Source organism: Macrobrachium rosenbergii, chromosome 59, assembly GCF_040412425.1.
Source record: "Macrobrachium rosenbergii isolate ZJJX-2024 chromosome 59, ASM4041242v1, whole genome shotgun sequence".
In the NCBI taxonomy this organism is placed as follows: Eukaryota; Metazoa; Arthropoda; class Malacostraca; order Decapoda; family Palaemonidae; genus Macrobrachium; species Macrobrachium rosenbergii.
In genome coordinates this window covers 24,829,223-24,857,113 of record NC_089799.1, presented here as the reverse complement: position 1 = coordinate 24,857,113, position 27,891 = coordinate 24,829,223, and the positions used below count along the sequence as shown (strand labels likewise).

General features: G+C 40.8%; 1 protein-coding gene across 3 annotated transcripts in view; it reads left to right on the top strand.

Moving 5' to 3' along the window:
* The window catches only part of LOC136837398 (FGGY carbohydrate kinase domain-containing protein), a 78,882-nt gene that overhangs the window by 12,032 nt on the left and 38,959 nt on the right, over positions 1 to 27,891 (top strand). The window contains exons 1-4 of one of the 3 annotated variants that reach the window (XM_067102169.1): positions 4,318 to 4,342; positions 11,145 to 11,335; positions 21,306 to 21,423; positions 26,385 to 26,466. In XM_067102169.1, coding sequence (XP_066958270.1) covers positions 11,153 to 11,335; positions 21,306 to 21,423; positions 26,385 to 26,466 — 383 coding nt within the window. In that variant the 5' untranslated portion in view covers positions 4,318 to 4,342; positions 11,145 to 11,152. Of the gene's footprint in view, positions 1 to 4,317; positions 4,343 to 6,760; positions 6,898 to 11,144; positions 11,336 to 21,305; positions 21,424 to 26,384; positions 26,467 to 27,891 lie in introns of those variants that run through there. The other 2 variants (XM_067102167.1, XM_067102168.1) reach the window with 2 other exon arrangements.

The following is a 27,891-nucleotide window of genomic DNA, read 5'->3' as shown; positions in this document are numbered from 1 at the left end:
TTCTTCTTCTTCTTCTTCTTCTTCTTCTTCTTCTCAGCCTTCTCGTCCTCCTTTGTATTTTCCCTCCTCGCGCTATTTCTTCGCCTTCTTCTTCTTGGTTCAGTGGATCTCCTCGTAAGAATGTAGAGCGTTTATCTGGCGGAGAGTTAGTTATGGTACAGAACCTCTCTTAGGTGGGTAATTATCAAAGTGATATATAGAGAGAGAGAGAGAGAGAGAGAGAGAGAGAGAGAGAGAGAGAGAGAAATCAGTAATGCAGCAACAAACCTTATTTGAAAAATGACCGTTATATTAACTAAGTTTTCATATGATTTGCATAATCGATTCCGTTTCTTAGAAAACTAATTTTTTTCCCGTAAAACTCGTGTTACCATAACGCAACATCATACAGCAAAAATATAAGTTTATTATATGCTGTGTAAGTGTTCATAACCAGGAAAGGAAAGGATTTTTGCATATGAACTTTATTCCCTTCTCAGAAATTAAACGTTGAATGTAACAGAGACTGCTGACTTAGTTTCCTCTAGAACCATCCCCTCGTTGGAGAAGCGTATTCCCCCACCCCCAACCACCCAAAAAAGAAATAAAACAATTTTTTTTATAATTTTGCTAAACATTGTCCAGAAATATTCTTACGGGTCGATAGGAAACAAAACAAAATGCAGATTAAGTGATGTATTAAAAGTTTGCTGGTGTCACACCATTAATTATCTTGATGAATTTTGATTTTAGCATTCTTTTATTTCTTTGTTTTTCATAACGATTAAGTCTCTGTTTTGAAACAACTGTTTTCTCTGCATACTTATTTTCCCGTGGAGTGAAGCGGTAATGAGATAGATCACTCCTCAGCTTCTGTATTTTTTTTCTCTCTTCTTTTTGTTGCAAATCTCTGTCCTCAAGTTTTCGGAGAGAGAGAGAGAGAGAGAGAGAGAGAGAGAGAGAGAGAGAGAGAGAGAGAGAGTGATAGCTGTAATTGTATTTCATGGTTGAAGAACCCGCAACTGCATACTTTTCCCTTTTTTTTCATACAAATGAAAACTGCAGCAAACTTTAATGATCTGATTCAGAAAGAAGAAGAGTTTACTCAGACAGACGCACGATTAATGTTAGTAGTAATCAGTATGCATCGAGTGTTTCACCCATCGCATCTGACTTGTCTTATGTTTCATTTCATTGTTTGGTGCTTAGATATAGGATTGTAAGACTATTCTAGGTCTCATATCCAAGATTCTAAAGCGTTTCTAAACCATTGCCTTTTTTTAACTGCCAAAAGTCAAGAGGATCTCAAAATCGTTGCCTTAAAGAGTATAATTGGATGGCATGGCATATAAGATTTCGGCCGAAAGTCAAGTCCTGCAACCTACGGAGTCATTAAAGAGCTGAAAGGGAAATTGATAGTAAAAGGCTTTAAAGGTACAACAGGGGGAAAACCTCGCAGTTGCACTACGAAACAATCGTTGAGAGGGCGAAAGTGGAATAAAAAGAATATGAACGGAGGTACAGTAAAAGGAGTGAAAGGGCTTACAACTAGGGACAGAAGGGACGCAGCAGAGAACCTTAAATACAAGTAATACCTACAGTGCGGTGCACTGTAGGTATTACTGGGTAGTATAATTGAAGGTCTATTATTATTTCCCGATTTTAACTTGACCATTTCCTAAGAAACAAGCGTTTTTGTATCTTGATGTTAACTTCCTTAAAACTCTGAAAGTAAGTCTCCGTTGATTCTGCACTACAGTCTAGAATACGGTGCAAGTTAGTAGTTTTTAAAACTTTTCTCGATCTTATAGCTCTCACGTATGTGAAAGTCTCCTCTGCCTGAGAGAACCACATTAGGCCTATATACCTTTCAGCTTCTTACTGCAAGTGCCGCCTTAGGGTAAGGACCCGATCTAGCACAAGGCCAGCTTCATTGAAAGCAACCAACAACTAGTCAGTATTTTAACACCTATGATCTCTAAAGTACACTTAAGTATTCATTTTGTTTTTTGCTCTAAAGGTAAAGTGTTGTTTCTGGAATGAATTCATATTTCTCTTGTGTCAGAGTAATGCAGTCTACAGTATCTCAGCCACTTACAGTTAGCCTTCTTATATAAAAACTAAAAAATAAAAATCATATTCACACAGAATATAAAAGCAGAATTCTCAGTCATGTCTGCAATCGTGAGATGATTACTAGCCCTAGGGGGTAGACTACGAGTATTCCTAAAAGTTAAATGAAGGTAATATTGCCAAATGAATATCTAAAAAGAGTACCTAAAAAAAAAGAAAAAATGAAGGAGGAGGTAGTGAGGATGAAGATATATATATTATTACTCACACACACACACACACACACACACACACATATATATATATATATATATATATATATATATATATATATATATATATATATATATATATATATATATGTGTGTGTGTGTGTGTGTGTGTGTTTGTGTGTGTGTATGTATGTATGTATGTATGTATGTATGTATTTTAATTTCAAGGTATCATATAGAATTCAAAAGTTACAACGCAATGTTAATTATGCAGCAAGAAATCTTAAGAATTCACGGAAAACTTGGCACCAGTATTTAGCAGGGTGCATGTTTATTTTATCCAGCTACTAAGAAATTAGGTACACGATTTCAGCAAGAGGGAAATTGTATTCAGATTAATACAGCCATAGATCATAAAAACCTTTGTGTTGGCATTTCCCTTAGACAGCTCTTCTACCTAATTTATCTACAAAGACACTTATCTTGTTGAGGGCGGGTGCTGGAGACTTCTGGGCAGACTAATCATATTAGCTATGCGATTCAGTCAATGACCTTGCGTTGCTCCACAGTTTTATTAGACCAGTGTGACAATTTAGTTGGACATGATTCAAGAGGTTTTAAATCTAAAACCTTTCCAGTTACTTCTGTGCATAGATAGACAATCTGAAAATGCAATTCAAGCAAATTAATTACTGCTATAATGAAAGTGTAGGCTATAGCTGTGAGAAATTACGATAATTCCTTAACGAGGAAACTTGAAGGTACTCGGCCTCATCTGTGGTGGACCATAGTGGTAACTTCCATCTTTGGGTCGGGCTCATCTTCCATTACACCACTATCAACAGATAAGTAGATGGTGGTAGTAACCAATCGATACTGGCCCTAAGGAAAAGGCTGAGCTGCTTCAGCCCCTCTCTCTGATACTTTGTCATCCTGAACCTCTTCTGACAAAATTTGCATTTCTTGAAAATCTTGATAGTTGGGGTGGAGAAGATCCCGATGGTTTCTTCCCTTTGTTTTTTTTAAAGGTTTCTCGTGTGTTTTCTCACAACATTAGTAGATTCTATGAATTTTTATTGACGTATTATCCTTGCGAATGAGCAGAAGGTTAGTACTGTGGTGCCTGTTCCAAAGAGTGGCATATCTGCAGACTGCAGTAGCCACAGGTCAATTTATATTCTTCCTGTGCTCTGTAAAGTTGCTGAAAAAGTTATTTCTAAGCCACTTTACAAGTATGTGGAATCCAAAGGATTGTTACCTGATGGTCAATATGCATATAAGAAGCAGTTAGGTACCGGCAGTGTTTTAGATTTGACATGCCATTTTCAAGAGAACCTAGATAAGGGTTTAGTATAGGGTAATTTAAATAGATCTTAGTGCTGCTTTTGATTTAGTAAATCATGGGGCACTTATATTATATATATTATACGAAAGTAACGCAATTTATACAGTTTTGCAGGCCCTTTTTAACGTATGCTTTGCTTGTTTAATCCAGTTTCTTTTGCCTTTCTCTCTGAAAGCTGGATTTGGGTCTTTTGCCTTCCCCCAAGGGTTGTTATGGTTTTATATTGGTACTCCACCCATGAAGTTTGTTTCTTGCTTTTCATGTTTGTGATGGTGATTCGGCCACTCGTCGTCTGTGCCACGTCATATTTGTCCCTCTCCCGGAGCTGTCGAGGGGGCCTTGTGGCATTATCTCAGGAGTTCTGTTCTCGGCTCCGTCATAGAAGGACCAGTGTGCTATAATTTTTGGCAGTCTACGGCAGTTTACCTTTTGGGTAGAGGATACTTCTTGTTGCACACCTGCATCGTGTTGCGTCACTTGTGAGTGACTTTGTGTGCTCGTGCCCTTAGTTTGAAGCTGGAGTGCTTGGGGCCTGTTGCTGGAGGCTTGGACCCGGTGCCTCACCGCCTCACCGTGCTTATCTACCTGTTTTCTTCATGATTTGGAGGAGAGCTTAGCATTTGCTCTCGTGAACGGCCCATTGTGCGAGTCGTAAGATACGCTCTGTATTCTCCTGCCTCTGCCTACACTGCGCCCTTGGAGTCGTGAGGAGGCCCTCCAGTGGCGAAGAAGAGTAAGCCCACGTTATTTTTATTATTATATATCTGTTATCGTCATTAGGTTCTGCGTGCGTCGGAGCAGCATCCCTTTATCTTTTGTAAGGACGTCAGTTGTACGCCTACAGTGTGCCAGCGTCGGCTTTCATCTGCGAGGACTACCCTGTTTAGCCTTAGGCGTTGTGAAACCAAAATATTGGATCTTTGTTAATATTTTGCTAATGTATGTATTTCATACAAGGTATTAATTGAATATTGTATATATATATCAGTTAAGGTTTTCTCCCCCTGGATCTCCTATATATAGGGAAAAGATATATATATAGCATAGTTAGGTATGATGTGTATTGTGTGTTTTCTCCCCATCATTATATATATATATTTTTATAATAAATTATTGTTAGGGTTTTTCCTTCCCCTGGATCTCCTAGTATGGTTTGCTAGGGGAAAGAGTGTTTTTCTTACTTCCACTGTTTACTTTCTCTTATTTCTTAGCATGCTAGTTAGGTAGGCGATTGATGGAATATGATTGATTTGTTGTTGTGTGTGCTTGTGTATTTTTCTCCCCATCATTCAGTTTTGTGTGGGGTTCTTTTACTATGTGTTGTTTTGTAATAAATTATTGTTAGGTTAGTTTGTGGCTTTGTGTATCCTCTCTGAGATTGTGCTCTTTGAGTGTTGGTTTGTGGGGATCATGTATGTTTTGTGGTACTGATCTGAAATACAGGTCAAAGAGAATATTAAAACTTCAGACCATCTTGAGAAGTTCCTATGTATGTATGTATGTATGTATGTATGTATGTATGTATGTATGTATGTATGTATGTATGTATGTATGTATGTATGTATGTATGTATGTATGTATGTATGTATGTATGTATGTATGTATGTATGTATGTATCAGAATCTTGCAGTGAATTGATATGTTTTATGATTACTTCAAGATTTCCTTGCAGGTAGGCAGCAGCGAGTTGCTGTTGATGGGATCTTTAGCGAACCAAGACCTGCTGTGTCTGGATTTGTAGTGGTCTAGGTCCACTGTTATTTTTAGTGTATACAAGTGATATAGATTTGGCCTGGAAAATATGATTGTTCAGCATGCCGATGATGCAACACTAGTGAGTGTAGAAAAATCTCCGCTTATGGGAAGTGTAGCTTCCCTTAGTCGCAATCGTGGCACAGAGAGGATTATTGAATGGTGTTAGTCAGTTGGGTATGAAGCGGAACTCCAGTAAAACGAAAACACTGTTGATTAGTAGAAGATCTCGTACGGACTTCTCAATCCAGTCCTTCTCTTCATGGGGATGGGACTTTGTTAAATGAGTCTGGAGCTTTATCTAAACTTAGTATAACTTTAGATCACATCTTACTTTTGAGAAACATCTGATGAAAGCAACCTGTTTTAGGTCATTTGTCCTTCCTTCACTGGAATACTGTTCTCCGGTGTGGAAGTCTGCCTCTACCAGAAATTTGTCTCTTTTAGGTAGAGTGGTTCGTGCTAGTAGGTTTCTGTTTCCTAATAACAGTAGTTATGACTTGAACCATCGACTGATGGCCTCTTGTTTGTCAATTCTTTATAAGTTGTATTTTAACAGAGATCTTTCACATTCACAGTTAATCCCTGATCCTCTATACCTGCCGAGAGCAAGTAGATTTGCTGAACAGCAGCATCAACATACAGTAAATTCGCCTCGCTGTCTTACTTCACAGTTCCAGAAGTCTTTTATTCTCACATATTTAAACTAAGGAAGTCTCCCTGAGGGTGCTGTGCAATAGGAACCTCAAAAGTTCAAGCGAATATGCAATACATTACTATCCTAATCAAATATCCCTATATTTTATAATTTACTTAAATTTTTTTATATTTATTTATTAATTTGCTAATTCAGTTTTTCTTTTCTAATACTGGTCCCTTCTCTCTGTATTTCCTATTGCCTTCTGTTACTTCTTTCAAATAAATTCCATATTCTCTGGAAGCTTGAATTTCAAGCCAATGGCCTCTGTGGGCTTTTTTCCATATGAACATAGTTCATTTATTGAATATTTATACAACAACAACAGCAATAATAATAATAATAATAATAATAATAATAATAATAATAATAATAATAATTATAATAATAATAATGTAAAATATATTTCAAGCCAGATGAGAAGCAAGCAAAAAGTGTTGACGAACGCTTGTAGCACAAGCCAGCTGGTTGTAGATGGAAGTAAAAATTACAGAAAAAGCACGAAAAATATTTAAGGAAAGTAGCGCTAATTAAGCAACACTAAACATATGGCAATCTGGTGTTAGGAAAAAATCAAAAGAAGAAGCCATATTCTCGACATGAAATTGCCAGAATCATGGAATCGAAAATGCTATAGCTTCCATGAAAATTAAACTTGGAAGATATAGCACTAACCGAAAAATGAAACGTTGTATAAGTAGGCAAAATAAAAAAAAATAAATAGGCGAGACGTTAAAAAGTCGACATATTTATGTTACTACTACTGCATGTCCCATTGACGCTTGACGGTAGGCAACATCACGCCCCCAACTACTTTTCTTGCATTTAAGGAGTGACTGGTATGACGTAAATTTCTAGCAGTTTTGTTGACATTAACTTTTTATGTTGTAGATAGGCTAGCTTGCATTAATTGAATATTAATCTTAATCACAATTTTGCTGTATATGAGTTTATCACCCGAAAAGTAACTTACTTGGTTGAATTCCGTCAAGTTGCCGATTAACAGTTTTCTCCATGAAAAGTAACTTTTTCTAAGTACCCGGTTGACGTGTACCATAAAGGAGGAGCCTAGGCCAGTTCATGTGCTCGATGTTGAGTGTTACTTTTGGGGGGGCGGGGGTCCAGGCAGGACGAAGTTCCTCCCCCCAACCCCGGACAGGTTAGGGCACGACACCCTAATTCAGGTTGAGAAGGTCAGTTATGGGTAGGCTGCACCAAGGCATGATGCTGTAGGAAAGGTTAGGTTAAGGTTGTTTAGGTTAGGTTGGAGCCATTGTGTGACCACGTGTTCGAACAGAAATTTATTCCCGCCAATCTGTTTCCAATATTCAGGGTTACTTGGGGGGTTCAGGAGGGGTAAGCCCCCCACCCCCAGCCAGATAAGGGTCTGGCCCTGTAAATTAGACTAGAAAGTTAAGGTTTGGTTATGTCAGGACAAGGCATTCAAATTTTCCTGTATGGAAAACATACGTTTGGCCTGTTTTCACGGTCGCATTTCTCATGCCTACCCCAGTCCCCCTACTTTGCATCCACTCCCAGCAGTCTTACGACATACATGTCTATTCAGAACCCATAACAAACATTAGCAGAAAATCTGTATAATCTAGGAGGCAATATATGGTAGGCTAGTCTTAATCTACACTGACCTAAATGGGATTAGCCCAGGCTATGAAAGACTGTTGGAGAAAGTGATTGTTGGCTGTGGTATAAACCTATTAGGTTAATTTTTCACCAAATGCTTGAACACTGAGTTTCAGGTTGTTTATTTAATTTTGTAAGCTTTTATTATCCTTAATACATATGTGTTACTGACAAACCACTTAGGCTACTTTTGTGCTTTTCCTAGATAACTACCTCTATACCTAACCATTGTTTAAGGACCCCGGTGGGAAATGAGGCTTTTTATTTTGCAAAAAGCAAATTGAGTGAATTGCACTATCAGAAATGGCAAACAATTTGTATATCACAAGTTGATTGGTCAGAAGCATTATTGTATTATGTGTGTAACCAGTAACAAACCCCACAATAGATGTTAGCCTAGTCCATGTTTGAAGATGTGACAGGAAATTTGGCTGTATGGATGCATTCTAACCTTACTTAAGATAGGGACCCTGGTCCTTCTTAGCCATGGCATAGAGACCTACTTGGTCACCCCTAACCTATTCTGACTTAGTGTGCCTTCAGTTATTAAGAGAAATGGAGAAAAAGCATCATCCTAATCTAATTTAGGACAGTGAATCTTGCCAGACTAGGATCCCCAGGGTGGGGTTGGGGGCTTGGGACCAGAGCTGAGTGCCCTCCCCCCTTCCCCCCATGTGGCTAAGTTAAACTTAATTGTAGATTAACCTATCAACATCTCATCGCATTGTGTCATGCCTGACTCATCCTTAATTGCTGCAATCATAGTATGGTTAATATGGTGCTGGTGAACATTGGTTTGTTTTCGGTATTTTTCCATTTGGAAGAGCCAAGCATTAATGGAGCTAGATGTTACTAGCCTATGTGAAGATGTAGTTAAGTTCGAAGGCTAAGGAAAGTTTATCGCCTAAGTTACAAATTGATTTTTGCCCTTGTTTGATCAGTACCCTTAGCTTGTGTTTCAGAGAAATTGTTTTTGCAATTTTAAATCAAGGGAATTGTGTCTGGAAGTTATGTTGAATATTACAGTACTTTATGAGAATATGAGATTAAAATTTTGGCAATTTTGAAAGGTTATTATTGGTAAGGTGGATGTGCATATGTATGAAGAGTGTCTTTATAAAATGATGAACATTTAGAATTAGTTACTAATCTCGACTTTCCTCATGTGAAGTATAAGATGGGGTAATTAGGAAATCCATAACTTCAGAATGACTCGGCATCTTTATATGTTACGGTGTTCAAACTTCCCCTCCCCTCCCCTCCTGTGTCAGGATGGGTGCAGTATTCTTGGTGTGTACTGTCATGAAATACCACTTTTATGGTATTAGATCATGTAGGTTTAGGAATTGTGAGTTCAATTTTTCCTGTGTCATTGATGAAATTAGGACGGTAGGTTAGTTCGGATATATTCCATGTAATTAACATTAACCTTTTTCATGAAATTATATTCACTCTACAACTATTAGGAATAGGAAAGCAGCTAGCCCTGCCCTGATAAGGAATGATGTGATGTAAACTTAAATGGGGTGCCTGATGTTACTGAAACAAGTTTTTCCATTGGTTCTGTCATGAAAATCCATGCTTTTTAAGATATAAAAAGTATTGGGGCCTGCTTATCAACTCTCAAGAGATAATTAAGTGCACCAAGTGCAGTGAAAACATGTCTTCTTATCATTAAGAAAGTATAGTCTTATCTTATGAGACTGATAGCCACAATTATCTGTGTAAAATTACCTTACCAATTTTTAATAAAACCATGTAGAAATTTTGTATACACAACAGATTATGTACAAACATATTTCAAATGCAATAAAGTCTTAAAAATAGTCATACACAAATCCGTTAGTGTCACCCAACAAATGCATTGCTGTTAAGAGATAAATCTGTTATTTATATAACATTCTTCTTTCTTCAGAAATGGAAATGCTACAGCATCTTATTATCAAACAGTTCACGCTATAAAATCATTAGTGCGTGTCCTTTTCACCAAAAGTGGAAGAGGTTTTATGAGTCATAAGTGTCTGTAAATCATTTTGTGATTGCTTGGCAAAGGATGAGTAGCATAATATTTTCAGTGTGATCAACATTCAGACGCAGATTATAGTCATGGCAGTACTGTTTATAATTTGCCTTGCATGTCTGCCCCCCAAAGGGTTACATTGTGTTTTGCATTTTACAGTGTTTTTAATTCCTTTTATTTCATTTCACCTAATTGTCTAACTTCTGACTTTTTTTTGCTCCAATTGTCACTCTTACAATAAATCTGTTATGCCATTTTAGCAAAAGTCTAGAAATCAATTTGGTTTGGTTAAACTATTGTACAGTATAATAATCACATAAAAAATTTAAACTATGTAAAAATTCTGAATGAGAAATGTTATATTTTTGTAGGCAATGTTTTTTCTGTTAGATGTGGCATGTGGCAAGTGAGAAAATAATTAGAAATTAGGTGTGGTTTCATATATGCCCACTGGCAAAAAATTCCCATTTTAAAAGAAAAATAAACAATGAAAGGAAGGTACATCAACATCACTGAATCATTGATAACATAAAGAATAGTGTGTGACACTTTGTTATTGGAAAAAGACAATTGGGGCATTAGTAATGAAGTAAGGTCAGTTAAAACAGTTTTGGTGACAGTCACCAAACATCAGGTTTCAAATAAAGTGTACATATATCTTGTACTGTATAATATATAATAATACACTAAAGAAAATAAACTACACTAGTAAACACACTGTAAAGGTACCTATCTTTTTGCTGCTGTGGCCCTAAACTTTTAGAGCTGCTGTTCCCTAATATGTAAGGATACTTCTTCCTCTGAAATGTCATAATACTCTCATGTCCTTTATATACCTTAGGCTACTATTTTGCCAAGTTGAAGTGCATGAAATTATTCTACAACATTGTAGTATAATAAGTAACACTTCAATATTACACGCATCACTGCTGGAAAAGTATGAAAGAGAAAAATCTGTTACCTGTTACAACTTTAATAATGTTGTTGCATAGAAGTTAGGGGTTAATTGCATTATTAATAATGTAAAATAGAATCGTATTATGCTTGGAGATTGATATACTGTACAGTATATGTGTACGGTATGCTTATATATTGTTAACACCGTTATGTACCCTTAGAAACTTATTTATGGGCTTTCACCTTCATTCATTAACTTTCGTTGACTTGTTAAGGGCAAAAGTAATTTATCTCTCTGTTTCCTACAGCATTCTGAAAATATTTAAGAACCATCCAATTTAGTTAGAAAATTTTATATACACATTGTACATATTGCTCCCAAGATATTTTTTTAACTCCAGTTTGAAGTGTTATTGAACATCTGCAATGAATTTGAAAATATTTTTTGAAATACTTATAGTTGTGAATAAAGTTGATTTATTTGGATATTAAAAAGTGCATTTTAATGTTGAATTATTTGGTTTGCAGCTTTGATAATGGCAGATCACTATTACATAGGCGTAGATGTGGGAACAGGAAGCGTTCGTGCAGCCTTAGTCACCAAAGATGGTACCCTTGTGAAGACAGAAACAAAATCTATATCTATTCATTCTCCTAAGACAGATTTTTATGAGCAGGATTCAGAAGAAATATGGGAAGCAGTTTGTTACTGTGTGAAGGTATGTCCTCCTCCTTGTTAACCTCAAATTGATGCATTAGAATTGGAAATTAGTACATTGCTGGTGAAATGATGTTTGCACCTTTCTATAAGATCATGAAGTATTCACTAAGGTCAAGAAAGAAAACAGACTTTAACAGAAGAGGATATGTATGCTTAAATAACTAATAAGAATTTTTTTCAACCCTTCCTGTTTTCCCAAAATTCAGCAAACTGGCCTATGGATTTTGAGCTAGGAGTTAATTAAAAATTGTTGAAAAATCATAAAAGCACACCAGAAAAACCATATATTAATAGGAATGCAGTCTTAATCCAATCTTCCCTTGCGTAACCTAACATAAGGTGTGCTATACCCACTGACCTTGCCAGCTTACCCTGACCCTGAGTGTGGAAGTTCAGCAGATATGCAAGAATGCATCCTATATGTTAGGGTTTTGACTATCCTGGCAGTGTTCCCCTCTTGGAAAATTAAGAAGAATGGCTCATATGTAAGCCCAGTAGTATGGAAGGAATTGGTTTGAGAGAGGCATAAGTGAAAATAACAGAAATGAGGCAGCTATCAGAAGACCGAAAGAGGGGAAGACATTTTGTAAGAGTAATCCAAAGGACTTGAGATGAAGAAAAGCTCAATTGTGTTGAATGTGTCTCCAAGGTGATCAAAAATATATTTGTTCCAACATGATATACAAACCATCAGTCCTTATTTGATATTTATTAATAAAAACCCACGATTTGTCTTGGGTTTGATGGCTAAGGGCGTATTTAGAGGGGCGTAACCAAGTGGTGGTGTTTCTCTTCCAGTAGCCCTTTATTTGGATATTGAAGGTGTTCCCCCTGGATATTAGATTGAAACATAATATCTTTGCTCCCCTACATTATTTGGGACATAAAAAGTTTGCTCCCCTTCTTGGGCGTCCCCCCCCGTGTACAAAGGCATGACTACTTCCTTTCTACTTGTGCTGAGTGTTGTTTTCGCCGCATGCGCTTTGGAGAGTTGCAGGGGGAGGTTGCGGGTGTCATCAGTAAGTTTCACTCCGACGGCAGCCTTGATAGCCTCCTCTCCTTCTCTCTCCATGTAGGTTCTTCCTTATCTCTCCTTCAGGAGAGATCTCTCTCCTTTGCCCTCTTCGCTCACTCGTCGGGCGAAGACCGCGAGGGGGGGGGGGGGGACCGGTCAGGCGACTTCTCAGGGGCCTCCTCTCGCTACGTAGGGCAGTTCCCCTTGGAGCAAGAGGAGTCTCCCTCTACTAATCATCTTTGCTTTTTCTTTCAGGTTGACAGTGAGCATCGTAGGCACAGCAGTAGTTGGCTGGATAACTCAGCTGGGACATCTTTGCATGAAGGGGTCCCGACATTCATACAGTGCTGCTTCGGGATCAACCACAGTACCTGGTTGGAATGGCATAATTCCATGTCAGGATTGTTCCAACTCTGTTCCCACCGATGTGGATGATTGCTGTCATTACTGGCCTTCATGTATGCTGTGGCACTGCCTCTGGCGTATCTGTGTCCATCTGCTCCTGCTGTTTCCTGTGTTATGCTCCTATTGACTCGGTGACAGTCTCTGGGCGGCTCTTCCTGTCTCCTGCCACAGCCATCCTGATCGTTCCTGTCGCTGCTGGCGACATTCATGTGACATTCCTGGCCGTTGCTGTAGCTCCTGCTTTCCGAACCGCTTCCGTAGCTTCTGCATCAGCTGTCCTGATCGTTCCTGCTGCTTCTCCTGGTGGTCGTGCCCTGGGCCACTTCTGTTGTGATCCTGCCTAGCTGTCTTGGAGGTTACGATGTTTTGTGTCCACCTTCCTGTAGAAGATGTCGGAGTGAAGGTGAAGGAAGTCACCCTGTGGAAGTAGCCGCCGTCTTCTTCAATTTATCTTCGATATCATCTTCTTTATGCCTCTTCCCTTCCTTTCCCAAGGTTCGAGGGGGTCCTTGGAACCGGATAGACCCCCATCAGCCAAAGGAGAGGAAGGCTGCTTCTTCTTCCCCTTGATGTCCTTGGATGTCTAGGGACTGCCTCCTTCCGAGGAGGCAATGGGTCTCTTGTTGGCTCTTCCCTACCCTCGGGTTCGGGAACCGATTCGCATACCCCTGGGTTTTGTGTTTCGAGAGCCGTGGGCATGCAGACCTCAGTTTGCGTTCCTGTTCCCAGTTTTAGAGGTTATGCCTCTAAGACAGATGCTGCTCTGGCTGCTCATTCGCGAGCCGCTCTGAGTGCTCGAGATCCTGTGGAATATCGAGTATCCCGATCTGGTCTGGAGAGTACTCTCCCATTTCGGAGCAGGGCGAGAGAAAGGGCCAAGGCATCCAGGTGTCTCAGCTCTTCCTGCCAGTACTACAAGCACTCCCCGACTGCTCACCAGTGCTCGGTCGGGTTCCCAGCCTGGTGTCTCAATGCTATCGGTTCGAACACCATAAGAAGCAGGGAAGGGTTTCCCTTCGGGAGTCCTGCGGGACTCCTAAGGGACTGACTCTTCTGGGAGACAAGTTTCTCTCGTTGGCTCTTCCCGCCCTCAGGCAGGAACCGATTCGCATTCTCCTCTGGGGTCTAGCATTTCGGGGCCTGCGAGAGCGCAGCCTTGGGAGGCCGCACCCTTGTTGCCAGTATTTGTGTCTATGACTGGTTCTGTGCCTGGCTTTTTTCAGTTTCTCAGGAAACCGAAAGCAGCCTCTCCCGATTTTTGCTAGTCTCGTAGGTCACTCAAATTCTGTGAATCACAAGCGCTCTCTTGGCGAGAGGCACAGGGCGAAAGAAAGTGCCAAGACGCCCAGGTGTCTCGGTCATGCCCGCCAGCTGTTTTGGTTGCTTAGCTGGGTTTCATCCTCGTATCTTGAACTTAGGGTTCAAGCATGCAGGATAGCAGGCACAGAATTCCCCTTTAAACCTTCTTCTCAAGGGGCCTCCGTCCTGTCCAGTTCCGATTGCATTCGCGCTATCGGCTTGGCTCGGCTTGCTCGTAAGACTGACTCGGCCCAGCTCGCCCCACCTGCCTCCCAGTCCACCACACACCACCCAGTCTGAATCACGTTCGCGTGGTTGGCTCGGCTCGGCCCCTCTTGGTTTTTCCGAATCAGGTTCCCGGCACTTTTCAAGTGAACTTTCTGCTTCTCAAGAAAGCTCTCTTCTTCCCTTGTCTGGCAATAATCTCCTTCAGTTCATTATCACTCATGGTCCGCCTCTCCTGGTGGTCTTACTGGCAGGAGAGGTAGGGGTACTCTTTCTTTTCACCTGTTCTCTTTTCCTCTCAGTTGTTCCTAGAGACGCGAGACGGATAGAGAGAGCTCCGACGAATACATCTTCAAAGTTTGGCTGCCTGGCGTGCTTTGGGTGTCGGTTTCCTGATTGTCTCGTAGTACTACCAGGTAGCCTAGGAGGGTTTCTTGGGAGCTGTCAAGGTCTTCCTCCAAGGAGAGTTGTACAGGAGTTTCATGCTTCGGAAGTAGCGAGGGTCTTCCTCTTTAAGTTGTGATCGCCCTCGTTTCTCGGAGAGCTTCACGCCGATTCGTCAGCACGAGGATCCCCGGGACACGACCACGGCTCCCTCAATGAATAATCTTCATCACTCGCAACCTTTGCAGTTCCCGAAAGACCGAGAGCTTCGGGAGCCGCCACGGTCCTTGCTTGCAAGAGTGTTCTCAACCAGATGAATACTTTTCTTTGGACAAGGAGTTCATTCAGATCGAGACAACAAGCTCCTCCCCTGCCTCGACAGAGTACGAATCCTTCTTGCTTCGGAGGGTCTTGTTGACTGCAGATTGTTCTGACTCTGCTTCACCTGGACTGGGTTCTCTCTCTGCTTCTTGCCGTGAAGGGTATTCTCTTCTGCAACGGGAGGTGGTGATTTTGGAGGGCACCTGCTGGCGTCCTCTAGGCAGTCTCCTGATGGATCCACAATCCTTCACTTTTAGGCTCTCTCTCCTTGGATATGACCATTCCTGGAAAGAACCCTGCCTTCTGGAGATTGGTCCTGTTTTGGGGGTGGATCTTCCTATACCAGACAGCAATCTGTGGGCAATTCTGGTGCTAAGAAGAAGGAATTTGTCCTAATTCAGATCTTTGGTTTCGTAAGTCCTGAGTTGGCTAGACTCTTAGGAATGAACCTTTACTGGGTTCTGCCTTTCTCTTTCAGAGATTTGCCAGATACCGCGGTAATCATGGTTCGTACCCGGGCACTGTCTTGTCCTTTGGACAGTGGCCAAGACCTTTGGGTCTTAGTCATCTCGGCTCGACCTTGAGTTCAAGCCAGCCCCCCTTCAACTCCTAAGAAGCCCCAGGCTTCAGGAGAAGATCGCGAAACACATAGCCTTCTTCTTCCCTTCTGGGAAAGTGCGCATAACTGTGTCTCATTTCACCCTCTTTTCCATAAGGGAGGAGGGCGGAAGGGAAGAGAGAAAGAAGTATCAACTGTGCAGAAGTTCTCTACTGCAGATCAGATGCCTGGATGAAGTGATACTTATCAAGTCTCTGGAGCTGGCAGTGACATTGCCGAGACCTGGGAATGGATTCCTTCAGGAGAAGTATCTATTTCCCTTGGGTCTTGACAATTCTTTTCATCAAACTTCCATCTCCGCTTCCTCTCCTGTGCTCCCAATTCGGGAAATGCCAGTCTGGCTAGAGCTAATCACCTTGGTATCCTGTCATCTTGCAGAAGCTTTTCCATGGTGGAGAATGGAGGTTTGCTTCCATTCCTCCATCCTTCTTTCCTCTTCAAAATATGAGGAAAGAGTCAGGCTAATGCTTGATTGAAGGAACCTTCGAATGTGCTTGCATATTCCCCTCACATCGTGTGTCTACTTCCGGATTCACCGATTGAGGAATAGGCGCACACCTGTAAGACTTTGTCTTGAAGGTGTGTGTGACTGAGACGATTAGTACCTTCTCATCAACATCCTGGACTCAAGGCAGCCTTTTGGCCTTCCGAGAATTCAGGATGAGTTTTGCGACACTCAGTGGTTTCGTTGAACAGCAAAACCACTAGGGGTTCACAACCATTGCTCACCCCGCGTCACAGACAAATGCTGGAAGACTTTGCCTTTCTCCCGACCTGATAGCTCTGCTTCCGAGGCATCAAGAAGAGTTCTGCTTGGCCCAACCTCCTGTAGCAGCTGCACAAAAAGCAGTTCTTCAGGCAATACATCCCTGTGTGTTCAGGACTGGGAAACCTTCCAACTTTCCTTGCAAGCATAAGCTTTCTCGCCAAGCGGCAGCAGATATAGCTGGGTATCTCTTGAAGTCCTCTACAACACTGTCCCAGGGACTGGACCCATCTTTGCTGGTTGGTGTTGTTGACGGAACTTCTTCTTTGATCAGAGTCACTCTTCAAGTCTGGACTTCCTCATCTTCTCTGCTGAAGGTTGCTTCTCTCCCTTTCATTTGTGAAGAATGTAGGCCCTTGCAACCTAGTCTTCTATCTGAAGTAGCCTTCTTCTCCCCAGTCAAGATTTAGCTACGGATGAGAAGCTTCTTTGGTCTTGCTGTCCCAGGGAACTGTTCCCTGATGGCATGTGACTCTCGTTTAGGGTTCCTGTCCCATGCTCTGCACGTGTCCTTACAAGAGTCGTCGGACAGAGATGTGCCCTCTAGGGCCATCCCTCATCTCGCACCGCCTTTGGCGTAGAGGATGGAAGAACAGGTGAAGGGAATCAATACCTCGACTCCTTCTCGGATGTTGTCAGTGGACTCCGAATCCATTGGCATCAGTTGTCGGGTTCGAGTCTTTCTTGTTCCCTTCCTCCTTGGACTTTGTATCGATGATCCAGATCAGTCGTTACTTTGTCTTATTAGGGAGCTGTGGTACTTTCCAAAAAGGCTCGACATTCCTAACCTGGATGTCATCGACATTTTTGCTAGTACTATCTCTCCCAAGGAAGAAGTTTCTAAGGACACATCTTTCTCCTGGCTTCGTGAAGTGATCAAAGGAGGTGCTCGGGAGCTGGCGACAATGATACTGGTACTTTCCACTCGAGAGCTCAAGAAGTCAATGTCTTGGTCCATCCCTCGCATTCCAGAAGTTTCTGTCTGTCTGGAAGCAAGATGTGGTCTCATAGACCACACTCTTGTCTTCCTGTGGTCTTGCCCACAGACCCTTGGAACCTTTTTTTCCTTGGCCCTGTGGTAGCTGCTCAACACGTGTTTTGTTACCCGGTTCCTTCAAGAGGACTAGTAGCATCTCACCTAAGGTGTTGGTTCTGGAAGTGAGAAGGATTCCGAGAATGACTGGCCTCTCCTCCTCCTCCTTCCCCGTCCTCCTACTTCTCCTCCTTTGAGATGAGAATAGGACTCGAACCAATACTTGCTGGATCTGGTGTCTAATGCAGTAAGACTACCCATCGAGCACCCATTCTATTTTTCTTCTAGAATCATAGAAGCAATTCCGCTCCTTCCTCTAGCAAGGGGAGGAAGGAGAGACTAGCAATAAGGAACCCCATCTTGGGTTTTCCTTACTGCCTCCAACTCTTAGATTCTTCCTAGCCTATTTCGTATGAGTTACGTTTCCTCACTCATGCAAAAAGGTCCAGTTCTGACATTTGATCTTGCAGTTCCTACACTCCGATCAATATGTCAGGGGCATGGTACTCCTCCTCGCTCTTTCGACCAGGAGTAGTCCATGTGTGCAGAACGACAGTCAGTTCAAGAGACTCGCTCAGATTCCTCCCTCCAACCAGTGAGTCTTCCTAATGTAAAGGACCGGTGGTTTGTATATTGTGTCGGAACAAATCACAGTTTTTAAAAGTAAATTGTATTTTTCCTAACTGTACAAACCTGAGGTCCTTTACATTACATTTTATGCCCGCCTCATGCCACCCCTCAATCTGAACTTTGGCCAAAAGGCAAACTGGATGTTTACATCCAGGCAGTATTTCTGCCTACCTGATGGTAGTTACTGCCTAACCACCTTGCTCAAGAGTTTAATGGCCGTGTCCAGCTTCGCCCTAAGTAATTCGTAATGTAAAGGACCTCAGGTTTGTATAGTTAGGAAAAATACAATTTACTTTTAAAAATTGTGATATTGATTGCCAAATCATTTTTTCCATTATGTAGTAGCAGAAAAGTCAAGTACCTCAGTCCTCCTCCTTAACGTAGATGAAAAGGATACCCACTGTTAGGTGTACAATGAAGTTTCCTAGATAGGGAACCTCAGCATGTTAGTGAGTCAGTAGCAGAATCTCACAGTGAAAAGTAAGATCTTGAAATCAGGTGAACTTTATTAAAAAAAGATAATACAGTAATAGAAGTTTGAGGAAGAATTTTATGCCAGGTGGCATCATACAGAGAGGTGGAAGTGTATGCATGTATGTTAATAATACAGAAAGCACATACTCAACATCTAGGATTGGAGTGTGAATGAAGGTTGTCATGATGGATCTAAAGAAGGTTGAGAGGAGGCACCTCTAAAAGGCTTTTTGTTTTGGAGAAGAGGAGACAGTTTAGGGAAGCAGAGGCTAAGTAATATTCAACCAAGGGACAGTTAGAGTCCAGATTCCATATTTTAGTGTAGTGAACAAAAAACTGGGAGGTCTGCTGCAAGTTAGAAGAACTGCTGTATAACTAATACTTAGGGAGCCCACCTTCTTATCATTGGAAAAGTCTCCTCACAGAATATAAGTGCATCAGGATACAAGGTGCTGCAGACCATATGTAAAATGGGATTCTTCATAAACATTGTAGGAGAAGAGAAATGTGATAGTCAGAGGTACGTATGGTTTATTCAGTTTTGTTTGATGTGTAGGAACATAACATGGTGACTGAACCCTATGTTTTTTCATACATTCTTTAACACCTTTTAATGTTTAGCAGAGTAATAGTTGAAAGAATCTGCATAGAGAATGCTGCTCATTTACAAGTCATGTGAAAGGGTAATAATAGTTATTTAAAGAGTTCAGTAGAAAGTGATCAATTTTGACTTCTAAAAGTGATTTGATTATATCATGCTAGTATAATTTTTCACATTAATAAAGGTTTGCATATCACATTTTCGTACAATAATCATCCCCTCAGCATACCATATCCCAAATTATCAAAATTCTTTACTCATCAGCTACATTATTATGATGGGTTTTTAAAGCTTGTGTACCTATTTGGAGGTAAATCCATTGAACTGAATAATAATTGTTGAGTTTAAGTAAGCTTAGCCTAGAAATTATATGGCATTACTGTTGACTCAGAGAGCTTTGATGTTCAAGATTAGTTTACATTATGTACTACTGTATAAGGCTTTGGCTGCCCTGATCTACTCTCACTCTTGGTGTATTGAAGGAGATATTCTTTGATCTCTGAGTTAGAGAACTCTTGTCCTTCCAGTCACTAATCCAAGATGCTTCATGTGCCTCTGATGCAACAGTTGAAGTACTATAACACAAAAGAATCTTTGCTTGGAATAGCTTCTTGCAGAAGGGATCTTGGTTATAAACCTTTGGACTAACTTGTCATGAATTGACAAGGTACGATTTATGGTCTCTTTTCAAGACAAGTTTTGATGAAGATCATTCTTTTCAGAACTGTTTTGTTCTGAGTACCTCCTTACTTTTTGAGGAACAAGGTCAGAGCAGTAGTGGATAAATGGGAAACCAAGACTCAGGACTCCATTATTCACAGTGCAGTTACCCTTGTCTTAAAGTGACATGGTACTGATGGTTTCTTTTCAAGACAAGTTTTGACAAAGATCATTCTCTTTTTTCCAAACAGGTCAGTTCTAAGTACTTCCTCATCTTGAAGAGCAAGGTTGAAAGCAGTAATGGAGAAACTGGGCACTGAGACCCAGGACTTTATTATTCATAGTGCAATTTTGTTCAAAGCCCCTTTATGATTTGTAAAGAGGACTGCAGCCAAGACTTCGGTTATTGTTCCAACATCAACATCAAACTCAGGTAGAGACCATTCTTTTGCCATTAGCACTGACAGGTACTGGAAGTGAGTTTCCTAGAATGAAGTGTCATTTTGGCTCCATGTGGTCATTGTATAAAAGTAGTCAGGCAAGGGAGAGAGCCCTGCCCTGGAAAAGGGCCCACAAAGTCAGGGGTTTTGCTTTATCACTGGCATTCAAGACAATTCCTTGGTGTTAGAGGCATTAAGGGTGATTTCCTGCTAACACAAGCCTACCTTTGCCTCTTTCTGATTCATTGATATTGCCCAAAAGTCCTTGGTTACTTTTTCACTAGGACTTATGGTGGCTGTTCTACATGTGGTTAACTGCTTGAGCTTAGCTAGGACAGAACAGCATTGTGCATAAGGTGTTTGGTGGTGAAAGGTTGGATGGTAGAGCTTTAGTACCTGGAGTCCGGTGTGGTAATATTGCTCCCTACTGAGCTGGCCTTTCCATTACACAGGAAACTGAGGTTCTAATTTTTCAAAGATCAAAGCTACAATGCAGCCAGACTCTGGCATAGGATTGTCAGCCTCAGCATCATGTATCACAGGCTGAACAGCTAGATACAGTATGTCCTCAGGAACTTGGAACTGGAACGCCAGGCACTGCGGTGATGGACAATGATGACATCAAGGATGATCAGGAGTTACCCTTCGCATGCTCGTGTACTTGACTGAGAAGTTGACAATACCTCCCACCAAGGAACTGAGTTTTCATTTGTAGATATACAAATCTGAAGTCTACCATAATCCCACCTCTAACCAACCATGTATTTGTCCTTGTTGCTGAAGGAAAAGTGATGCCAACAGTCGAGTGAGTGGCTAGTACCCCAATCCCCCTGACATGCTTGTTACTATTTAACTACTTTTCTCATCTTTTTTTCTAGAAAAACTGCAAATTAACTTGAATTGCAATATTTGTTTTCTTATCATAAGGCCAGACCCCCTAAGCATCCAGTTAGCTGAGGGCAGCTGTATGCAAATATGTTACTAAAAGTGGGTTATTTGAATCATCCATTTATTTAAATCCCATGAATGTAAGATTTATTAGTATTTCCAAAAATGGCTCTCCATTTTACATCCTTTTATTCTTTTGTCTTTACAGGAAATAACATCAGATCTGCCAGAGAAGAGTAAAGTCCATGGAATTGGGTTCGATGCAACCTGTTCTCTTGTTGTATTAGATCAGAATCTGAAACCTGTCACTGTTAACCAAGATACAGGTAGGAATATCTCCTAAAAGTAATCTAAATATTATTACAAATACTGTTGTGTTTTCTTATAAACATCATTTGTTCTGATGGGAATACAAGACTATGCTTTCATAAACAAAGTTTCTCAGGCAAGGTGTGTTTCTGCTGTCATTGACTGAAAACCGAATCCTATTGCCTAGACCTGTGGCTTCTTACAACCTCAGGCAGCCTAGCTCATCCAGTTTGTTCTCAGCTGTCTGTGCTTCCGGTTGGCATTGACTGTCTCCCATTTTTGTTGCTGAGATTTCCTTTGGGCACGTTAAATGTGCAGGAATTTCGTAGTGTTCCTTATTATCTCTGCTTGCTGTGCTTGCGAGTTACCCCCAGTAGCCAGATATCGTTCTTGCTGTGAATGTAATGCATTTTTTGTGGGGCAAGAGGTCTTATCAGTGTTTTCTCTTTGTCTATGGTGTGCGAGTCACCTGGCTGACCTCTCTTTTACTGTTAGTGTTGTGCATCCTATACATGCCTTATGTGTATGAGTTGGCTAGGATGGAGGATAGTTAGCTCAAATTTTGTGTAGGGAAAGAGAAACCATCCAGCAAATTTATGCCCCCTTAGTGTTGATCTGCACTGTGTGCTTCTCACGCAGGGGAGAAGAGTGCACAAGAGATGATGGATGCAGAAATGGTTTAGACTGGCAGGAGTTGCTGTTGGCCCTTCATGAAAAGAATAGACAAGTGAAACTGGTTATGTCTTCTAGGGAGGCTACAATGAGCTCTTCATCAGTTCCTCCTCCCATCCCAGCTTTCCTTAGGCTCTTCCTCCTGCCACGCCTCCTACAACTACATCTCTCCTCCTTTGTCAGGATCTGGTGAACCCACTCTTGGAGAGACAATCCAGCTTGTGCTGGCCAGACAGGGCCAATCAGGCCAGCTTTCTTCGATCCTAGTTTTGGGCAACTGAAACTTGCTGCCACCAGAAGATTCGTCCCACTCGACAACAGCAGCGAGAAGTGTGAAACAAAGGATGTATCAGTGTCGAAGAAGAGATAGAGATCCAACCCCATGATTTCCCTCTCTCCCCCTTTGAAGGACCAGTGACTGGGGAGGGGGTGATATGCAGCAGTGTTGGAGTTGGGACGTAGGGAGAGGTCACTGTATGTTGCCTCTGTTGCCTCATCAGTTGTCTCCTTGGTGTCCCACCAGCTGCTTTGGAACAGCTCAATGTTCAGGAGGAGTCAGACAGTGGACCAAAGTCAATGGGACAGGAGCACATCAAGGGACAGAGCAGACAGCAGAAGAAGATCCTGCTTCCCTAGGGAACTGGGTCAGGAACGTTGGAGCACCCCTTCAGGTTGCCCCCACAGAGATTGCAGATGCTGCCTCTCCAGGGTGAGGTCCAGTAACAGAGCCTGCGACCCTGATCGGAGAGGTAGGACAGACTCCAAGCCCCCATCAAGCAAGTTTTCTCCTCGCTATGCTTCCCTCTGTTAAGAATGTCAGAACTCCCCACCAAACCCCAACCACAGCAGTCCATGGCTTATCCCAGCAGCATCCGTGTGCAAAAAAGCATATAACAAAAAAGACTGTCCTGAGGAAGAGATTAGGGGAAAGTTCTTGGAGCACGATACTGCCCATACTAATGTGACAAAAATCTATACTGATGGATCAAAGTCGGATAGTGGTGTTGGCTGTGCAGTTATCCTTGGTGATACAGCATATACAGCTAAACTACCTGACTTTGCATCCATATTCACAGCAGAACTAACAGCCATAGTCTCTGCCCTGGATATAGTTTTTTGAAAGTAGCGACACTAAGTCATCTACTGGACTCCAAAAGCACTTTTAGAAGCAATAAAAAAATTCAATAGCTTCCATCCATTAGTTCAAAAAGTTCAGGAATCGCTCTTCCATTTGTATTATCTGGGTAAATCTGTCTCTTTCTGTTGGGTCCCTTCTCAGGTGCTAGTGTCTATTCAGAAACAGCCTTTAGTAAAGTGCCTCATACAGACCTAAAAGGTCCTTTTTAGATCTTATATTTTAAACAAATGGCAAGAAAGATGGACTTCTTCTCTTGCCAATAATAGAAAGTATAGAAAATCAGAAATAGTATATTGTCGTGGCTTTCGTCTTTCCAGTCGGATAGACGAACAGAAATAGTTTTAAGCAGAATGAGGATTGGGCACACTTATTTGACCCATCAGTTTATTTTAGAAGGGGGCAGCCTCCCAGAGTGTGCTTGCGGTGGTGAGATGCTAACAGTGGAGCACATTCTGTTGCTTGCCCCAGATATTTTAACCAAAAGAGAGAGATATTTTAGAGGTAAATCCTCTATGATATTTTGGGAGATGAAGCAGATATTTCTGCTCTCATCCCCTTTTAAAGTCTATAAACATTTTTAATAAAATTTAATTATATTTTATTAATCACATCATAGATATATATATATATTTATTTATTAAGCATTTTCTTCATTAATTCATTCATTTATTATATTGTAATTTATCTATGAACCATCTTCATCATACACTCATTAACTCATTTTTCATAATATAATTTATTTAGTTTCCATTACGGCGCTGAATGGCTTCTTTGGCCCTAGTGCCTGGGCTTTTGCCCTAAAACTCATACATCCATCCATCCAACCACAGCAGATTCACATTCTCCCCTTTGCCAGTGCTACCGGAGTTCCACCCTGTGGATTGACATACAGAAGTATGGAGGGCAGGTTGGAGAAGGACCACGTAGAAGCCCTCCTCTTCCGGTAGAGAATCGTCCTTATTAACCACTCTGGAGGATTCAGTATGTGAGGCAGAGAGTAACAGAGTCGTAGACCCCAAAGGCCAGTAAGACCTTGTATACCTCAAGGCAGCTATCACTGATGACCCCATATGGCTTTCATGCTTCAAACAAATGGTATAAATGGTATGTTTGTTGAAGTAGTCGTTCCACCCCCAAGTGTTGCCCCTGTTCCAAGGCACTAGTTGCTGAGTTAGACAACATGGTGGCAGAACTGGAGAACCCCCTGGCCTCAGCCAGGTTGGAGAAACTTCTTCCCCTTCTGATGCCCCATCAGGCCAGAAAAGCCCACCACCCTTGTCTGGAATCAAGATTCAGCAATCTGTAGGCTGGGCCAACCCTCGAGAATTACCTTTATCTCTGGCCCTGTTAGCCAAGGTAAGGGTCATACTAGAAGAGCAAGCCTTAGAGGTTATTGGAGACAACTTTTCTGGCTTCTCTGGTCACTTCTTCATGGTGGAGAAGGTAGCAGGAGACTGCAGGCTGATAATTGGTCTGTTATCCATTCATGAGTACAACTTCATGATTTCCATAGACCTGAAGAATGTCTGGTTTCAGATACCTATCTATTATAACTCCAGCAAATACCTCCACTTCATATGTGAAGGAATTATCCATCAATTCAAAGCCATGTTCTTGGCCTGTTGACATCTCAACCCCCAACCCCCCACCCCAGGTATTTACTTAGGTGTACACTTTGTGTCAATTTGGGCCCACTCACTAGGGATTTGTTTGTTGCAGTTTAGTATTGTGATGTTTGGTTGATTGTGGTATCCTCAGATGTTTAGATACTTTAGGATTGAGATTGACATCTCACCTCTTTTCTTGATCTGGGGATTGTGGTGAATTGGAAGATGTCAGAACCTCTGCCCCAACAGCAGATAGAATACATGTCTATGCCAATAGGAAGCATTAAACTTCTACTCAGTAAATTCTTGTGTCAGCAGGTTCGAGGAGGTCATATGGCAGTTCCTGTTTTGGCAGAAACCATCAGCTGGGCTTTGGGAGGTTGTGCTCAGTCACCTGTGATCCATGGAGAAGTTTGTTTCTCACTGGGGCTACTTCACCTGCTCTCTCTTCAATGCTGCCTGAAACCTGTACCCCACAGACAGTGGGTGAAGCATGCTAGGGTTTCTTTTAAACTCCCCCTTGTCTGTTGCTTCTTCTATTTTTGAAGTTTTGAGGGAGGGATGGGATACTCATATGAAAGACCTAGTCACTTGGATTGTGCTGATCACAGACAATCTTCATATGCATATACTGTATCCAGATGGTGACTGAATTAACTATGCTTTCAGTTTTTGCATTATCATGCACAGACTGTCCATACAAGCAGAGGTCTCATAGTTCTCAGATACAGTAATACCTTTAGTTCATGCAAGCAGAGAACCAACTTTAAAGTACTAAAACAATACTTCCCACCTGATAATTGAATCTCTGTAAAAGGTGAAGGTTTGTGTACTTCTTCAGAACAAACTGCAAATTTTCTTGAAGTAATTTAATGTTACGTAGATATATAAACATTTGTCTCATAGCTAATGTCTTGCCTCTAACCATGCCTACATTTGTCGGTGAATGATGCATTCCTGTAGCTGCTTTGTTGACAAACTTGTGAAGATACTACTATATTTAAGAAGCTTTGTTTATTTAGGAAGAATGCATTTTATTTTGGAAACGTAGCTTTTGTTCTAAACAAGTGTTAAAATTTGATACTGTATCTGTAATTCATTGGTTTGTATGCTATAAAAATTAAACCTGTTCTTAGTTACTTGTAGCAATATACTATTTTGTATAATTTATGAATGCTTTTTTTGTACAGTTAGTTGGAAATATACATACACCATGGTTTTACCTATAGCTATTGGTCACAATGTACTTTTGGTACCTTGAAATGACAGCTCAGCACCATACATTTATGATAGAATATTTTTAGATTCAAAGTGCAGTAATCTTTCTTGTCTTTAAAGAGATGTTTATCGCATCGTTGAGAATAAACAAAAATGATAAAATTTAGGATGAAATTTGCCAAATAACATTGTCCTATGACAAGCAGACCTATCAAACTGTTCAACATGAAAGGTGCTTCAATATTCAGCTGAATTATGTTATCTTTGCTGTAAAGTTGCTTTTAGTCTATTGACAGCCATTAATAAAAAATTATAATTTAGTAACTAGACAAATGCCTTCCAGGTGAAGACCGACTTAATATCATTATGTGGATGGATCACAGAGCCAAAGAAGAAGCAGATAGAATCAATTCCCAAGAACACAAGTCAGTAGTTTAAAGTGTACTTTATTTTCAGTAGTTTGTTATAAACTTTAAGGCATAAGATTTCTCTCCAAAACTCAAGATTTTAAATTTTTGTGAAACATTTAATTTTCTACAGCCCATTTTTATCTATTGTGTATTAAAAATTTACCACATTACCAACTTTACTGTGGTTACAAAGAAGGTTCTTTGTTTGAAACAAATGCGTATCAAGGCTTTTATAACTTGTAAAAGGAAGAAGACAAGATACTGTGTTATGATATTATTTGATGGCATGGCATTTGAGATTTTTAACTTAGAAGATATGTTTTTGATTAAGACATCCCAGTTTCATTGTTGAAGTTTTTGAGGAAAAAAAATATGGGTGTTTCTGTATTAAGGCTTATATACGACTGTACTAGCTTAATGGGAAAATGTCCTGTTTTTTAGAATTTTGAGAGCAAATAACACCAATTATGCTTTTGAAATGGTTGCTAAATTCCATTTTTGCTACCCAGTAATACACATCTACAAGTCTGTATTAAGTCATTGCACTAGACAGACTTATGTTTCATCTCAAATTGGTGAATGCAAAACCATATATGTGTACTATTTCTTTTGCTTTAGCTGGTATTTACTTACCACTTGCAAGATAGCTATGCTTAACTTCTTTAGTATACAGTATTACACGTTTTTCTGTCTTTAGTCCTAAAGAAAAAATTGTAATTCCATAAAAGCTTACAAGGTAGGTAGGTAGTCTTAATTTTTATACATTCACAAGTCATCATATGAATAACGTGGGATATTACACCTCATCGTTGTTTGTTTTAACATCATTGGCTTTATCGAAAAAGGCAAGCACCTGGGCTAGACAAATATTCATTAATAATCTCATCCCCAGACATTCCACAATTTCTTGACCATCGTACACAAATTTGAATGATTCACAGTAGTTTGGAAACTGCATGTCAAGTATGTATTATATTTCTTATTTGATGCATTACTGCTTTTGCAAAATTTGATTATTTTTCATGTACATGTTCGTCTTTAAAGCAGACGTTTAGTAGTTCTTATATACAGGCAGTCCCCAGTTATCAGCAGGGTTCCGTTTCTGAGGGTGTGATGGTAACTGAAAATTGCCGCTAATCGAAAATCAGCGATTTTCGGGGGTTATCGGTGCCGAAAAGCACTGATTTTCGGTTGTCGGCGCCTCTGTTAGGTATGTATCGGCGCCAATACCCAATTATCGCGGCGATAAGCGGAAATCGGTGATTTTCGGCGCCGAAAATTGCCGATTTTCTTCGCTAGACAAGCCCCATAAAACCGGATCACTGTTAACCGAGCCCGCCGTTAACCGGGGACTGCCTGTACCTAAGTATTACCTTCTATACTTTCTCTCCTTGTATTTAGCACATAAAGTTAGCACAGTCCACCAGTTAAGAAAAGTGT